The sequence below is a fragment of the Muscardinus avellanarius genome, assembly GCF_963383645.1.
Source record: "Muscardinus avellanarius genome assembly, chromosome: 7".
In the NCBI taxonomy this organism is placed as follows: domain Eukaryota; kingdom Metazoa; phylum Chordata; class Mammalia; order Rodentia; family Gliridae; genus Muscardinus; species Muscardinus avellanarius.
The window spans coordinates 20,136,195-20,153,868 of NC_137793.1; the positions used below are offsets into that span (position 1 = coordinate 20,136,195).

The 17,674-nt window shown below is 47.6% G+C and overlaps 1 protein-coding gene across 7 annotated transcripts in view; it reads left to right on the plus strand.

Moving 5' to 3' along the window:
- The window catches only part of TENM2 (teneurin transmembrane protein 2), a gene marked incomplete at both ends in the record, with an annotated part of 986,019 nt that overhangs the window by 952,081 nt on the left and 16,264 nt on the right, over positions 1–17,674 (plus strand). For all 7 annotated transcript variants that reach the window (XM_080698868.1, XM_080698869.1, XM_080698870.1 and 4 more), the window contains 2 exons: positions 1,345–1,520; positions 3,119–3,354. In XM_080698868.1, the coding sequence (XP_080554994.1) occupies positions 1,345–1,520; positions 3,119–3,354 (412 nt within the window). The remainder of the gene's footprint in view (positions 1–1,344; positions 1,521–3,118; positions 3,355–17,674) is intronic.

Consider the following 17,674-nt stretch of genomic DNA (forward strand, 5'->3'; position numbering starts at 1 on the left):
ACTCAGTCCCCCTCGGTCTCCTTTACCACCTCTACCTAGGCGCCATCCAACTTAATGTGGCTCTACTCTCAGACTTCAAACATCTGTACACCTTGACTGTTTGCAGTTCTAGCAGGAAGCAGCAAAATATTTCAGATCAACCACAAGTCTGAGCCAGGTCTACATTCCTTTATTCCAAAAATAGTTTCCGAGCATCAGCTGTATTTGTTTTCATAGTCCTAAGCACTCAGCGACAAAGCCAAGTAGGCCACAGTGATTGTTCTCACTGCGTCCCCATGGGGATCCTCCTCTGAAGACCCCTCGTGCTGTACAAGCTCCGGTAGCCATCACTCAGAACCTGCCTGTGTTGTTCCTCTCCCCGGCCCAGAGAGTGGTGCCTCAGAGCTCCAGTTGCTTGTCCTACGTCACCCTCCAAGCAAAAGGCCTGCACTGCTCGGCTTCCTCCCCACCCTCCTCCAACACAGAGCTCCGGGCCTCCCTTTGTTGAGCTGGCATAGAGTGTAAGGAGGGCCAGCTCTCAGGGTGCAACAGACCTCCCAGAATGGGAAAATACTCACCCTACCACTGGAGCAGCAAGACTTCTTGCTAAAGGAGGTGGCCAAAAGAAACTCCACATCTAGAGAAAAGGATAGATAGCACAGATGCATAGAGAAGAAAGGCAGGTTGCAGGCAGCAGGTCGTGATCATTGTACACCCAGACTGGGGTGCAGAGGACAACTGAGGTCACTGAGGTCACCTAAGAAGGCTGCCTAAAACGCAGCTGGCTTGGGGCTACAGGACCATGGGGCAGATTACATATGGCCTGACTTCCTTTGCTTGAGCCAAGACATGCAGGTGGCATTTGGCCGAGGCTGACCTTTGAAAGGTCTACAAGGTGGCGGGTGGGACCAGGCCATACCCCTGTGGAGGTCTCCGGGCTTAGAGGGTCTCAAGTGCCAGGTTTTGATTTGATTGAGTGAGCACTGGGAAAAGAGTGTAGTTTGCTCAGCAGAGAAGTGACATGATGGAACTGATATTTGGGGAAGATTAATTTGGTGGCTTTGTGGAACACATAAATTAAAGAGCAAAAGATGCTTACAAGTCGCTGTTCTCTCTGACTTGGGAAAGCATAATTAAGCACGCCCTGCCTGGGCCCCAGGAGAGGTTTTCGCTGAGGTGACACCAGTTACATCAGCGGGCAAGGGAGAAGCAGTACCATTTCTTACAGCAGGTCCAGGTTCGGCTGTGACAAGGGTCTCCGTAAGCTATGTCCTCTGGCCACCTCACCTCAATTCCTCCTTCTCTGGTCCCATGAATCTCTCCCCTGACTGCCCTTCTGAACTGTGTTCTTTATTCTTCCTCCAGCTATGACCATGAGGGCCGTCTGACCAACGTGACACGCCCCACGGGGGTGGTGACCAGTCTGCACCGGGAAATGGAGAAATCCATCACCATTGACATCGAGAACTCCAACCGCGACGATGACGTCACTGTGATCACCAATCTGTCTTCAGTGGAGGCCTCCTACACAGTGGTGCAAGGTGAGCCCCAACTGCACACCCTGGCTCCCCCAAACTCATCCCCGGACCCAGAGCCCAGCCAAGTCCAGAGGTGAGAGCTAGCTGGCCTGAAAGACTTCCAAACACCTGGAGTTCTCCTCAGCTTCTGTCTTATTCAGACATTGACGCAAACCAACCCTATAAGAATACCTGAATCAGACACAGGAGAATGTCATGCACACCCCACCAAATGTCTAGACACCTGGAAACATCTACATCTCTGAAAATGCCCCATCTCATGCCACGTACTGTCTTCCCACATCGTTCCTTCCTCCCCACTATTCGCCACCAAACTAGCACACATAGTTATCTTCTCAAGAGCTATTGATGCTCTGGGACTTACTACTGGATTTTGGTTCTTTACTGTCCCACTCTGGTTCTCTTTTTCAAACACTGTCTTGCTGAGTTGGTTGCCCTGGGATAGGAGCTCTTTCAGAATCTCTTGCCAGGATCTCATAGGTTTCTGACCACCTCCATGGTTACTGTTGCTGTTGGACATGCCGTGCCAAGCAAGACAAGCACCGGGGCTGGCAAGAAAAGGAATTGTGTAGATTAATTTTTCTTTTAATTAAGACATAATGTCGGTGGGCAAGCCAGTTGTCAGAGGATGAAAGTGTCCTCTCAGTAGATAAATGGTGACATTTCTGGACTATTATCCTGTGACAGAGCCTGTTTCAATGACTCTGTTTCTGCTCTGCCAAATGATTAACGATGTAGATTCTGTCCTTCTAGATGATATAGCTGGAGTCGCAGAATGACAGGCACCCCCTTGCTCACGGCCCCCCAAAGCTGGCGTCTCCAAGGCCAGCCCAGCCTGGCTCCTTTGCCCAGACAATCTGGAAACAGCATATCTGTAAATGGAGTCTCAGACTCACATTTCCTTCCTGTAACTTTTTGATAAGGGAAAAGGTCAGAAGTCTGATGGAGTAGTGTAGATTGCATTTGAGAAGATAAACACGCGTGATCGGCACCCCACAGCACCATCTAGCCCATGCTTTTCGAGTCTCCTTGGGGTTCTCTGGTGTGGAGGTGGCTTGGTAGAAGAGTCCACAACAGTAGCATGAGAACAGGGAAGGTGGCTTTTTTTTCCCCTTGATTTTGCAGAAGAACCCTGAACTTGCTTGCAGCAGATCTGACCTGCAGCTAAACCATCAACCCTGGGTTACACGAAAGGCAGAGGCGGAGAAGGGATTGAAGCAATTTTCCTTTCCTTTTTTTTTTTTTCATATAAGCTAAAATATATATATGTTAAAGTTCAGATTTTGATTGACGCAAATTGTGTAGGCAATAGACATCTTTAAATGTTTAAATGTACTATTAATAGTCTTCAGTGAGTAAAAGAAAAATATCACGGCATAATTATTTCTGGAGTGCCACATATTAATAATATTTTTCTTCACATGGATCAGTAGCATCTCTGCTACTCACCTTCACATTTCGTGTGTGCTAATTGAAGGCAGCTTTAGACTGACAGCCGCAAAGTACCATGGAAACCTGTAAAAATAGGGGTTCTATTCTCTTCTGACTAATAGAGTGCATAATTTATTTCCCCACCCCCATCCCTACTCACGTTTTTCCAGATCAAGTGCGGAACAGCTACCAGCTCTGCAATAACGGGACCCTGAGGGTGATGTATGCCAACGGCATGGGTGTCAGCTTCCACAGCGAGCCCCATGTCCTGGCGGGCACCATCACCCCCACCATCGGGCGCTGCAACATCTCCCTGCCCATGGAAAACGGTCTCAACTCCATCGAATGGCGCCTAAGGAAGGAACAGATCAAAGGCAAAGTCACCATCTTTGGCAGGAAGCTCCGGGTAAGTGAGGGGGATCACACCCTGTCCTCAGAGAGCTGAGAAGAACTTTTCCTCAGTCCTTTTCTTCCCTGGAAAAGGCAAGTTCTTTTCTCGGGAGATAGAAGCCATATCCCTTCGATCTTCACACTTTGGGGAAACATCATTCATTTCCCAGGACCAAGGATGGCAGCCGTTTCCTGCTGTGGGATTCACACCGTGTGTCGCGAGGGCGCTCTTTGGTCCCCCACTCACACCACCATCTTCTCCCCCGGTTTTCACTGTCTGGCCAGTTCAGCAGTGAATCGGTGCCAGTGTCTACCATGTGATGGGTAAATTGCTGAGTACTGGAAGAGCAAAAATTTTAAAGTGTGTTCTTTACACACAAAGACTTGGCGATCTGAAAGAACACACAGACACAGGATAACCACAGGTTACGTGAAAAGACAGAGGGGCCCCCAGTGTCTGATGGGACCACACGGGGGCAGATGCCACCCAGCCCGAGGGCATCAGGGAAAGTGGCCCAAGAGGTAATCCCAGTCCCACCGCAGCAGGACGTTACCGCCAATCTTTACCTACGCACTCTGGGCACGTTACAGTTTTGAAAAGCCATAGATGCCATTACCAAGGTCTCTTAGGCCTCAGGAGGTGCGTTAAACACTTTACTTGTATTATCTTATTCTAAGCTTTTCCACCACCACACAAGGTAGTTATTATTGTCTCCACTTGTTAAATGAGAAACACGGGTTCTAGGAAGTTAAATTACTCTCTCATGATGCAATAACTAATAAATGGCCAGACCAGGAATTGATTCCAGTCCCAAGTCCAAGTCCCATCATTCTTTCTGGCTCACTTGCCAGTATTCTTTTTTTTTTTTTTTTTTTTTTTTTTTTTTTGCAGGCCTGAGGATGAAACCCAAGGGCATTTGACCTCCGAGCTATACCCCCTGCCCTATTTTTTTTTATTCCTTATTTTGAAACAGGTTCTCACTAAGTTGCAGAGGGCCTCACTAAGTAGCCGAGGCTGTCCGCGAACTGCAATACTCAGGTCTCAGCCCCCCAAATGCTGGGATTACAAGCGTGCGCCATACATCTCTACTTCCAGTACCTGGGAGGCCGAAACAGGAGGGTCATAGGGTTGAGGCCAACCTCGGTTAACTCAATACTAGCGGGTCCTGCTCTGGCCAGTTATGTGTCACAAGATGAACCTCTTCCTACCGTTATTTCATCTTTCCCCTGAAGTCAGGGGATACTCCTGGGAATCTCAGTCTCCGTCAGATTCATCCCATGTTTACTGAACACCTACTATGAGCCAGACACTGTGCTATGCACTTAAGATACAAGAAACACAAAGCAAAACCCTGACCCCCCCACAGGTTTCACTCAGAGTTGGAAGAGCAGATAATAAACTGAGAAACAAATAAAATTATTGTCGATCAAGACAAGCACTCGACAGATGGCCAATCAGGGAACAAGGCAAAATTTAACAGAATGCTTTGGAATCCCTGCGAATGAGAGACTAGACTTCGGCAAAACCCCAAGCCTGGCTTTTGGGTGTCGCTGGATTGAAATAACGGCAGCCCAGGTGACATTCTGCAGAGTCAGGCCACTCCGCATTAAGATTCTGCCTTTGTCTGGCTGGAGTTTAATTCTCCACATTAGGTTATCAGCAGTCTCCCATGTTTTTCTTCTGCTACTGGTATCTGCAAAGTTGCAAGCCACAATATCTTCCTAAAGACAAAAATGGAATGAGATTAGTAGCTAAATCCTTAATGACTGGATTTCAGGGCTGTGTAATTGATTTTTGATACGCTGCACCGTAGAAGTTGATTATAAGTAGTCATCGCGCCTTTTCTCTGATAAATCAGTGATGCGTTTTGACGAAGTTTTCAAAATAAAGATAAATGTGGCCCTAAAATAAAATGGCTATAATCCCAACTCTGAATATTAAAAATCTTAATAATGGTACTTGTGGTAATTAGCAGAAGTTAGGCACGCAAGCCTTATAACTGAATTTCTGCCAGGGTTAGATTTGCTGGCATCATGTTTATGCAAATCAAAACACAGCTTTATCTATCAACACCTCAACATTTAATTGTCTGGTGTTAGTTCCTGTAACAATAATCACATATCCATTTAGCTCTCTTAAATGAAAATCACTATGAGATTATAACAGGTTGAGTGGACTGAAAATGTAATTTGAAAATGAGGGAGAAAGCCTGGAATTTATTTGCATCTCATTTATTTTAATTCAGTTCATAAACTGTTTAGTGAATGAAATAAAAGCAACTCCTGGAAATTGCAGGGGAGCAGTTGGAAGAAGGTGTAGGGAAGTGTGGACTGTGGTGTGGATCGGGAGAGTTTGGGAGTGGCCTCTGATGCTTCCTGAGCTTCTGGCAGGGACTTGGCAGCCACTGAATCGCAGGTTATCTGTTGGCCCCATAAACAGATGATCAGGCTGTCTTGCTAAGGCCAGGGTGGGTTCTTCTTTCCCAGTCTCTGGTCTTGACATTACTTTCATTCTTCTCCATGGTGAAATGGGACCATATCATTTCTCATTTATTCAAGACACCTTTTCCCACGCATGGTGATACACAACTGTAATCCTAGGACTTGAGAGGCTGAGACAGGAAGATCACAGGTTCAAGGCCAACCTCAGTAACTTAGCAAGACACTGTTTTAAAACTAAAAATAAAAAGGGCTGGGGTTATAGCTTGAAGGTAGAATGCCCCTGGATGTAATCCCTAATACCAAAAGAAAAAGAAAAAGGAGAGGGGAGGGGAGGCTTACTAAGTGCCAACTCTTTGTCCATGGAGTGAATAGACTAGAGAGAAAGAAGGAAAACTGAGTCCCCGCCCCACCAGAAGTTTATAGTCTAGTGAAGAAGACAAGTAGCGTGAAGTGATTAAGTGAGCCCATAACACAAGGGAAGGCGTGCTGGGTTGTATCAGTCAGGAGAAGATAGGCTGCACCGGGTAACAAATGGGCTTTGAGGTCTCAGGAGTGTGACACACCACCATCCAAATGAGCCAGGTGGCTCTTCTTGGCAGAGACTCAATCCGGATGCTCTGTCTTGTGATCCGCTTAACCACAAAGACACTTGGGCCGTGTCTTCTCCAAGTGCCTGAGAAGATGAGCGATTTAGTGAAAGCATAGGGGAGTCTCTGTCACCCTGCTTAGGTCTCAGGGTTGGCAAAGGACCCAGAGGGGCTTCACAGAAGAGTTGGAACCCGTTCTGAAGAGCAGTGGGAATTAGCCAGGGAAGACACAGGAAAGAGGTAATCAGAAACAGTATGACCAGAGAAAAGGCCAGGAGCCCAAACGGGGCATGGCATTCCAGAAAACTTCCAGGACCTCAGCGAAACTGGAGAGAAGGTGGGTGCATTAGAGGGAGATGCAGAGAAAGAGTGGGTTGGCCGGGGACAGCACGTGGAAGGGACTGTCGTGCCAGGCTGGCATTCACCCCCAGGACAGAGGGGAGCTGTGCAGGGGCCTAGTTAGCTGGGAGTTGCAGCATCGTAAAGATCTCTCTGGTGCCCTCTAGAGTGTGGGAAAATAGACAAGGAGGAGAGGGCCCCCAAGGAGGCTCTGGCATCAATCCAAGCTGGACACCAAGTCATAGCAGGAAAGAGAGAAAGAAGGAGAGAGGGGGACTTGGGAGTCATGCTGTTCTGCTGGCTTTTTGAGGGTCTCCCTGTTTTCACATGGACCAAGAAGGCTGGGGCCGTCTAGCCTGTGTGGTGGAGTAAAGCCCAAGACAGAGGCCCAAGGTTCTGGGGCTGCAGCCCTGCCTTGTGGAAGGAAGGAGAAATGAATAGAAGGAAACTTCAGGGGGAAAATGGGGGTACTGAGATTGAACCCAGGAGCATTCTACCTCCAAGCCACACCCCCAGCCTATTTTATTTATTTATTTTTGTGGTCCTGGGGATGGAACCCAGGGGCATTCTACCTCTGAGCTACATCCCCAGTCCAGTTTTTTATTGTTTATTTTGAAACAGGGTCTCATTGAATTACAGAGGGCCTCATTAAGTAGTATCTGAGGCTGTCCTCAAACTGCAGTCCTCCCGTCTCAGCCTCCCAAATGCTGGGATTACAAGCGTGCGACCACACCTGGCAATAATTTTTTATTTGAAACATGGTCTTAGTTTCTGAGGGTCTCACTAAGTTGCTTGAAGACTGGCCTTGAACCTGTGATCCTCCTGTCTCAGCTTCTCAAGTACTGAGATTACAGGCATGCCCCACCACACCCACTAGAAGAAAACTTTAAAATGCAACCATTTAGCAACACCATGTACTAGCAGGAACGCACAGATTGTCCGCCATGGTTAGCAGGGGGATGGGGAGATCCTGGAGGTTGACACAGCAACTGGGGGTGCCATGCCTGGAGCCAAACGGCCTGAACTTTCCTAGGGATTGGTAAGCTCCTGAGGTCTGGCCAGGAGAGGGACGTGAGGCCCAAGACTCTGAGCATCCTATAGTTGAGAGAAGACCAAAAAATCCCAGGGAAGCCAGCACACTGGGTCCGGGCCAGTCGCACACTACCCCTCCTGCCCTTTCCTGCCACAGTCCTCAGTCCGAGATGACTCTTATCAGGAGAAAGGGCCAACCACTCCTCCATGGGCTAGAGACCATGACCACCGCCTTCCACCAAAAGCCCTGCAGCACTTCAGCCCTGAAATGGAGAGAGATCAGCGCCTTCTTCATGGCCCAAACCTGATGTAGGGAAGATAGTCACTATGCAACCCAAAGATGTGTCATTCACAAGAGCCTTCCCCCCACTCCTTCCTCCACTCTCTCTCTGGCTTTGCAGAAATCTATGAAGCAGTTGCACCACAGTTCTTGCAAGCCCCATGAGCACAGGGGCCACCTCACCTCTGCGGCCCCGGTGACACGTGCCGGGTGGTGATACTGTGACATGCGGGACTAAGGGCAGTGTGATGAGTGTGCCCTCGTTAGGGTCCTCCTTGAAGGAGCTTAGCGTGCAATCCTCCACCACCCCAAGCAGGTGTGAGTTCACAAATGCACACAACTGTGTCAGTCCAGAATCTTCCCACCGCAGAATCCAGGAGGTGCACTCGGAGTGGCTTCGCCTAACAGGCCACACAAGAGGGCGCTGGCCATAGAATTCCCCACATGTAATCAGTTGGCAGCTCCCTCCTTTCCTCTGTCTCACACCCCTTTCATCTCCCCGCAGTGTGCCTCTTGGCAGTTGGCCCCATTTTCTCCTACAGTACGGGCGATGGCCTCTTCACATGAGGGCCCAGGCAGACGTGACCAAAGCCGACCCCAGGCGTATGTCATCTTGGCTTAGGGAACCCAGAGGAAAGGGACACAGGTCTCCCCACAGAACTTCTACTTAGAAAAAGAATACCAAGCTAGGCATGGTGGTATACTCCCGCTTATAATTCCAGTCCTTGGGAGTCTGAGACAGGTGGGTCACAGGTTCAAGTTCAGCCCGGGCAACTTTGTGGGACTGTTTTAAAATAAAAAATTAGCCGGGCGTGGTGGCGCACGCTTGTAATCCCCGCGCTTGGGAGGCAGAGACAGGAGGATCGCGCAGGTTCGAAGCCAGCCGCACGCGCTGGCTTAGGAGACCCTGTTTCCAAATAAAAATATAAAAATAGGTCTGGGAGTGTAGCTAAGAGGTAGAAGGGCTTCCAGGAACCCCAGTACCACCAAAAATTATTAATAATAATAATAATAATAATAATAATAATAATAAATTAAAAATTAAAAGCTGGGTGTGATGGCACATGCTTGTAATCCCAACATTTGAGAGGCTGAGACAGAAGGATCGCGGTTCGGGGACAGCCTCAGCTACTTAGTGAGGCCCTTTGTAACTCAGTGAGACCTTGTTTCAAAGTAAAGAATAAAAAATAAGGTTGGGAGTGTAGCTTAGAGGTAGAATGCCCTAGGGTTCCATCCCTAGTACTGCAAAAAATAAAATAAAATAAAATAAAATTTAAAAAGGGCTGGGAATGTAGTTTGGTAATAGAATGCCTCTGGGTTCACTCCCCACACCACAAAAATCATCATCATCATCATCATCATCATCATCATCGTTATAATCATCCCCCAGAAGAGCTGTGATTGGCCTGGCATAGATAGAGTTCACATCCCTGGGCCAATCATTGGTCTGAGAGACAAAAATCTGCTATTGGCCAGGCTGAGGTCACATGCTTGCACCTGTGTCTCGTAATGAACATCTCAATAAATCTCCTAGACAGAGAAGGCTTAGATAAAAGGAGTGCTATGCCCAAAGAAAGGAGGAAAAGATGCTAAAATTTAAACACACACATTCCAGATCTATTCTACATCCTACAAGCCTCCACGGCCTCATGATGGAGCCAGCCCCTGGCCCAGCGGATCCTTTAGTGCACTACAGCTCCCTGTGCCCCGGCAGCAGGCCTTGTTCTTAGGCTTTTGGGAGAGCAAACTGAAAATAGCCCCTTCTTTTAAGATTGTAAACTTCTGCTCTTTCCTAAAATGGATTTTGTGCCCGATTCTGTGCCCGATTCTTTTTAAAAAGAAAGTCATATAACCATCTTGAGGATATTTATTTCTGATTATGATTTACGTAGAGATCGCAAAAAGCAAGAAACAGCTGCTTGTGTAGGTAAGCAGAACCAAAGAAAAATTGCATCCAAGGCAATCTTCCAGCGCAATATTGGTATTAGGGAGATTCGCATTCCCAGAAGACTGGGAGTTGGTAATTCTGTTTTGGTTTCCATATAATTAATACAATGTTGTGCTTACAAGCTAGCACGTGTTATCATTACTTATGCAGCAAAGCATATGACATAGGAGCAAGGTGGGGGCGGACATGGGTGTGCACACGTGTCAACACACTAGTGAGCTCAGTTCTGCATGGCTGTTAGCACGCATGAGTCATCCTGAAAGCCTGGAGCGAGTTGACCCCTCCTACCACACCACATTCACTTGACCATTTCTATTTTCCCCAATACCCACGATGTTCTTGGCATTGTACTGGACACGTTGTGCACATTGGTGAACCAAACAGACAAGTGTCAGCGTTACACTGTGAGCAGCACTTGTGCTTACGGAATGACTTGCAGTCAACTTACTATTCTAAACAACCTCATGGGCGGGGCGAGCCTCTGTAAACACATTAAACCACCTATCCCGCAGGCACACGTGACTTTGGGGCAACTTGCTGTTTGGGATGGTTATGGTGGAAAAGTGAAGAACTCATGGAGCTTATGCGCTAGCAAGAGGGAACGGATAATAGCAAAATGCACGCACAAGTAAATTAACTGTGGTGGTTGCTGGGTAGAAAAACACAGGGTAGGGATAACACAGAATATATGTGTTAGGTTTACGATGCCCTAAGAAAATGACATTTAAGCTGAGAACCAAAGAAAGAGGAGGTGGAAGCTTCGTGCTCAGGCGCCCACCAGGGCTGGAAAACTGTCCTCGTTCACCCCGGTGCTGGCTCACCCTGTCTCCGTTCCTACAGTGCCCTCCCTCTGTTGACTCTCTTTCCTACACCCATGCTCTCTGTTTCTGGCTCAGCTATCCTCTGACCTGTGGCATCCAGCAGGGATGCGGCCTAACTGCCTTGCTCTGTCTCAAATGCCCTTCACAATAACAAGTACCTAGTAGGTGCTCAGTAAGTACCAAATGAATGAACAGGACTTTAAAGTTGTCGTCCTGAAAAGTCATTGCCTCCCCCCCCCCCCCCCCCGCCCATTAACTCCACGACCCAGGGGCATTCTAGAGCAATTCAAATTGCCCCTTGGGCCGGGCGTGGTGGCACATGCTTGTAATCCCTGCACTTGGGAGGCTGAGACAGGAGGATCACACAGGTTCAAAGCCAGCCTCGGCTACTTGGTGAGGCTCTCAGCAACTTAGTGAGACCCTGTTTCCAAATAAAATAGAAAATAGGTCTGGGAGTATAGCCCGGAGGTAGAAAGCCTCTGGGTTCCAGCCCCAGTACCACAAAAAAAAAAAAAAAATTGCCCCTTGGAAGCAAGCCTTGTGGACATTTGGCGATCCCAGACGGCCCTAGTCATGTCTCCTATTCCTGGTTCTTCCACGTTAGAGCTTTAGATGGGGAGATGGCGCAGTTCACGTGTTTGTTCTTTTGACCGCCTCATTCACAAGTATGCATGGAGACCAGGCACCCCGCAAAACAGCAGGGACCCTAAGAAAAAAAAGACAAAGTCCCACCCCACCAGGATCTCAGAGGCCATTACCAATGAGGAAACCGAGTCACGAGCTGATGGAGGTGCGACTTTGGGGTAACCAAGCTCGTGGGTGTCAAAACTGCAACTCAGACTCAGACCTTTGCACCTTCCGCCACCCAAAACAGCAAGTCATCCGAAAATAATGTTTGCCAGGGGAATACATTATTTAATGTGTTTGCAGAAGATCACCCTTCTAATAATGCATTATTTAAGCTAATATTAAATTTATAGCAAGTTGTTTTGTCTGCACAAGCGCTGATCCCAGGGTAGTGTTGAGTCTTATTGTAGGGGAGTTAGGGAGAGCTGATTTTTAAATCCCTGCGGACTGACCCAGAAAGGAGATGAAGATGTCATCTCCCCAACTTTTTCCCTCTGGGGAAGTGAATATCTGAACTCTTGAACGCTGCTGCTTTTAAACATCGGGGAATCACACAACCGCCCTGGCTAATCTTTTGGGTTTCCCAGACTCAACGCAGAATGGACAGAGGGTTCTTCTGTAGGTCTAACCGAACTCTCTCCTGCTGCGTTACAGTTCTGTCTCCGGGAGGGGATCCAGCCCGGTGTAATTTCCCCCCTTCGTGTTTCTCAAATCAACAGCTCCTGTCACTGCCCCCAGAGCTGAGTAAAAGTCGCTGGTTAGGGGCCCAGCAGGGCCGTTTGGACGACAGCTCTTCCTTTCCTCTGGGTTTTTTATGAGCCTCCTCCTGACAGGCGTGTGTTTGGTGGGATCAAAACATTCTAAGGGGGGGGGGGGGACTTCCACAGGAGAAACTGCTTCCCAAAGCCTGCCTCCGCGAAAATAAAAACTGTGCTAAATAGCTGAGTTTTATTAACTGGGGAAGCCAGGCTGAGGAAAATGCCCGATAATTAAAAATAATGGCTTCCTTACAAACACAAAATTGTATTAATTTAAAAATTGGTTTCTCTATCGCTGAATTCCTACCGAGCCGGCTGGGAAGGGAATTGTGCTGATTCTGGCAGTGAAAATAATTCAAAATAACTTTTATATTCTCCAGGAAGCCTCAAGGTTAATTTAAATATTGCTAGATGGGTAATTTAATTCGGAATAAGAGAACTGTGTGGCCAAATTAAAGCTCCTGCATGCTCTAAACTGGGGGGCAGGCACCCCAGAAAGCCAGGCACGCCTGTTGGACCTCCCTTCATCCTGCACCCCACTGACTGCACCCCATGATTAAATATTTTTTTATTAGTTTACACAAGCGGCGTGATCTCTTTGGTTCAGCTTTCAGTGAGTTCATTATATTTATTTATTAGAAGGACTGAGCATTTTCATGGAAATTTCTCATTTCAAAAGTTAACTCCAACTAATGATATCACAAAATTCTTCCCGGGAACACGATGAGTTTGGAAGTCAAAACCCAATCTAAACCACTGATAGCTAAGACTTAGCTCCTCTTAGTACTTCTCTTCCTTCCTTTCTTTCTTCCTTCCTTTCTTCTTTCCTTCTTTCTTCTTTTCTTCCTTTCCGTGTGTGTGTGTGTGTGTGTGTGTGTGTGTGTGTGTGTGTAATAATGGGCATTGAACCCAGGGGTGCTCTACTACTGAGCTATATCCGCAGCCCTTTTATTTTTTATTTTGAGATGACAGGGTCTTTCTTTTTTGTGTGGTACTGGGTATTGAACCCAGAGGCATTCTACCCCGAAGCTCCACGCCCCCCCATTCCTGTTTTTTATTCTTTATTTTAAATCAGGGTCTCACTGAGTTGCAAAGGGCCTCAATAAGTAGCTGAGGCTGTCCACGAACCGCGATCCTCCTGTCTCAGCCTCCTAAGTACTGAAATTACAAGCATGCGCCACTGCGCCTGGCGAGACAGGATATTTCTTTTTTTTTATTAATTTATTTTTTAAATTGGTGCATTGTAGTCATATATCAATCACATTGGAGTACAAGACTTGAGAGGATATACAAGCACACATCATTCAATTAGCCCTCCTCCAGCCCCCATTCCATTTCCTCCCCCTCCCTCCATCCCACGCTTCTTTGGTGATTTACTTTGATACATTTGTTTATGTACCTCCGAGACAGGACATTTCTAAGTTACCTGGGCTGTCCTCGAACCTGCAATCCTCTTGTCTCAACCTCCCACATTGCTGGGATTACGACACCTGGCCCAGTATCTTTTTATTTTTCTTCCATCCTTTCTTTCTGGACTGGAGAATCAAACCCAGGGCATTCTACCTCCGAGCTACACCCTCAGGCTCCCCCCTTTTTTAATTTTGAAAGATTCCTGCTAGGTTGCTGAGACCTCACTAAGTTGCCAAGGCTGGCCTCGAATCTGCGATACTCCTGCCACAGCCTCCCAAGTACTGAGATCAGAAGCAAGCACCACCATACCCGGCTTCATTATTACTTCTCTGTAGCTGGCGCACTGAGGCCAGGGGTGAGGGACCTCGTCAGGTCTAAATGGTCACTGCAACCACACATGGTGGCAGTCAGAGGTTGGGGGCCCTCTTGTGTGCTTGCTCAGCATCTTTTCTTTCCGTAATCTCTGCATCCCTACATGCAAACATGTTATAGTGATGGTCATGATTATATGTGACCTACACACTGGTCTTTTTATGGTTACATGTGAGACATGTTTATATATACATATGTGTGTACATATGTGTATATATACATATATTTATACATATGTATCCATATGGTTATATTATGATCATATATGTGACTCACCTATCTGTCTCCCAGAGGCAACTGAAAATAGGATCTCATAACACAGAGAGTGTATTTTGTGTATGTGTGTGTGTGGGGGGGGTCTGGGGATGCAACCCAGGGGAATTCTACCTCCGAGCTACACCCTCTGCCATATTTTTTATTCTTTATTTTGAAACAGGGTCTCACTAAGTTGCAGGGGGCCTCACTAAGTAGCTGAGGCTGTCTGCAAACCGCGATCCTCTGGTCTCAGCCTCCCAAATGCTGGGATTACAGGCGTGCGCCATCACGCCCGGATCACAGCGAGTATATTTTAAGCAAGAGTGTGCATCGGGATTATCCAGGAGCTGTTAAAAATCAACCTGCCCGCCCCATTCCCTGGGGTGCTGGCTCAGCAGATGTGGAGGGAGCCGGCATTAGCACCTAGAGAGGGCATCACAGGTGACTTAGAACTACAGTGTGCAGGAGGCCCCTGGTCCAACATCCCCTGCTCCTTGAGGTACCACAGCCTGGGCGTGAGGGTTGGAATTCTAGCCCACCACTTACTATTCATCACTTAAATCCCTGTGTCCTCATGTTTAAGATGGGGATGATACTAAGGGCTTGAGGAGAAGTGTTGCTGTGAGGTTTAAATTGGGTAAAATGAGGCCTGGCTGGGAGAGCAGGGGGCCCGGTGAGTGCCCGGGACTTGCTGCCGCTGGGGCCGTTCATCCTTATACACCAGAGCACGCACCCAGCTGGCATGGCAGGCGTGTAATGCTCCATGAATTATAAATGCACTGGGCGCCCTGGGATATGTGCAGGGAAACAAGCAAAATGGAAAGAAGGAGGAGGAGGGGGAGGAGGGGAGAAGAGGGAAAAGAAAAGGAGGAGGAAGAGGAGGAGGAGGAAGAGGAAGAGAGGAGGAAGAAGAGGAAGAGGATAAGGAGAAGGAAGAGGAAGAAGAGGAGAAGGAAGAGGAGGAGGAGGAGGAAGAGGAAGAGAAGAAGGAAAAGGAGAGAAGGAAGAGGAAGAGGAGGAAAGGAAGAGGAAGAGGAGAAGGAGGAAGAGGAGGAAGAGGAAGAAGAAGAAGAAGAAGAAGAAGAAGAAGAAGAAGAAGAAGAAGAAGAAGAAGAAGAGAAGGAGGAGGAGAGGAAGAGGAGGAGGAGATGAAGAGGAAGAGGAAGAGGAGGAAGAAGAGGAAGAGGAGGAGGAGGACGATGACCAAGGGAGTGGGAGATAAGCAGGCATGATGCTTCCTTCATTTTTGCCACATCATTCATTCAGCCTGAGGTGTTGGAGAGGTCCCAAACTAAAGTTATTAAACACATAGGCTTCAGAGTCTCGGTGGCCTTCTCATTGTCTCAAGCAAGGCCACCCCTGTACCCAAGCTCCTGTTTCCAGAGGAAGTGCTCTTTTAACCCTAGCTTGTGTTGTTCTCAAAATGGTGAGTCTAATTTGGGAGCAAGAGCTCCAATAATTCTGAAAGCAGTCATGTCAGGGTCCATTTAAATTCCCCCTTGTCCTCTGGCTCCTAAAGTGTTCTTCCCAATTACTGAATACCTGAATCCTCTACTTACACTGTGGGGTGTCTTGAAATCCCGGGAGTCCACCCCCTTTATTCCCGTCTCCAGGCTTTGATGTGTTCCTTGTGCTAACTGTTCTGTCTCAGATATCCTGACCTCTTGTCTTTGGGACGACACCATGGAAACAGCAGTGGTTTGGGGAAACTGGTCGTACTGGGTTCAGATCTTCTTGTGTGGCCCTCTGAGCCCAGTTGCCCCTCTTTAAAATAGTCTCTACATAAATATGAGAGCAAGAATGAGATAAGGTACATAAAGTATTTAACACAGTGCAGTGCCCACCACTACCAAAGTAATAGGAGCTTGGATCCATGTAGATTAACTAAACGGAAAGAACAGGAGCTATTGGGCATGGTGGCACATGCCTGTAATCCCAGCACTTGGGAGGTCGAGACAAGAGGATCCGGGTTCAAGGCCACCCTCAGCAAATTAGTGAGATCCTCTGAAACTTAGTGAGACACTGTTTCAAAATTTTTTTAAGCTGCGCATGGTGGCGCATGTTTGTAATCCCAGCATTCGGGAGGTTGAGACAGGAGGATCCAGGTTCGCAGCCAGCCTCAGCTACTTAGTGAAGCCCTTTGCAACTCATTTTTTGAGACCCCGTTTCAAAATAAAAAATAAAAACTAGGACAGGGTTGTGTAGCTCAATGGTAGAATGCCCCCTGGGTTCCATCCCCAGCTTTGCAAAAAAATTAAATAAAAAATAAAATAAAACAGGACTGGGGGTGTCGCTCAATAAAACACTTCTGGGTTCAGACCCCAGTAACACACACAAAAAGAAATGAAAAAAAGGAAATAACAGGACTTAAATAAGATACAGGAAGCCAGGCATGGTAGTGGCGCACACTTGCATTTGGGAAGCTGAGACAGGAGGATCGCGGTTCACGGACAGCCTCAGCTATTTAGTGAGGCCCTTTGGAACTCAGTAAGCCCCTGATTCAAATTCAAGAATAAAAACTAGGGCTGGGGGTATAGCTCGGAGGTAGAAAGACTTTGAGCTCCATCCCCAGTACCACACACACACAAAAAAAAAAAAAAACCACAAGATATAGGCTTATTGTTTTCTTATGACCAAAAAGAACCCCAAAGATAAGCAATTCACGGCTGTGTGGATGGCTAGACTTTTCTCTGTATGAGCCATCATGCTAGGGTTTTTCAGCCTCAAAATCACCTCATATTCAAAAGGTAAATGCTAGAGTACCAGCCATCACATCTGCATCTCACCTAAGAAAAGAAGGAACGTGGAAAGGACAAAAGGTCGCCTACTTCTTAGCTAAGTCAGCTCTCTTTAATGGTATGTCCCAGGAGGCCCAGCCAACAACGACCACGTACATCTTGTAGGACACCCTGTCTTCAAAACATGCTGGAAAACAGAGTTCTTTCCCAGGTACAAAGCTGGTCCCCAGAATACAGATGTGTGCCCCATTAGAACTATTCCTTCTCTCTCCAGGGGCTGCAACATAGAGCCCTCAGGGCTGCGGAATTTCTGTCCAATCTCTCCATCACCTGATACCTTTCAGGGCGCTCTGCGGAAGGGCAGTACAGGAAGCAGTGAGGCTGGTTAAACTTAGCCTCGGTGCTTAGCAGGTCAAAATGCGAGGACCTGAGTTCTAGACCAACCCCAACTCTCCATTTCTGTGTGACCCTGAGCAAGTTAAGTGCCCTCTCCTCTTCGCAATCTATTTCCTCACTTGTGTTTATGAGCCCCCACTCTAACAATGGAAGTGTGGTCCCTAAAACACTGCCTGTATGCACTAGTCCTAAACGTGTGCGAACATCATTATCCCCTTCGTTGTCGTCGTCGTCGTCGTCGTCAGCATCACCATCGCCGTTATCACTAGACACAGCTGCATCGCCCGGGTAAGGCGAGGAGGGAGCAGACGTCTCCCGAGTCTCTTCCTCC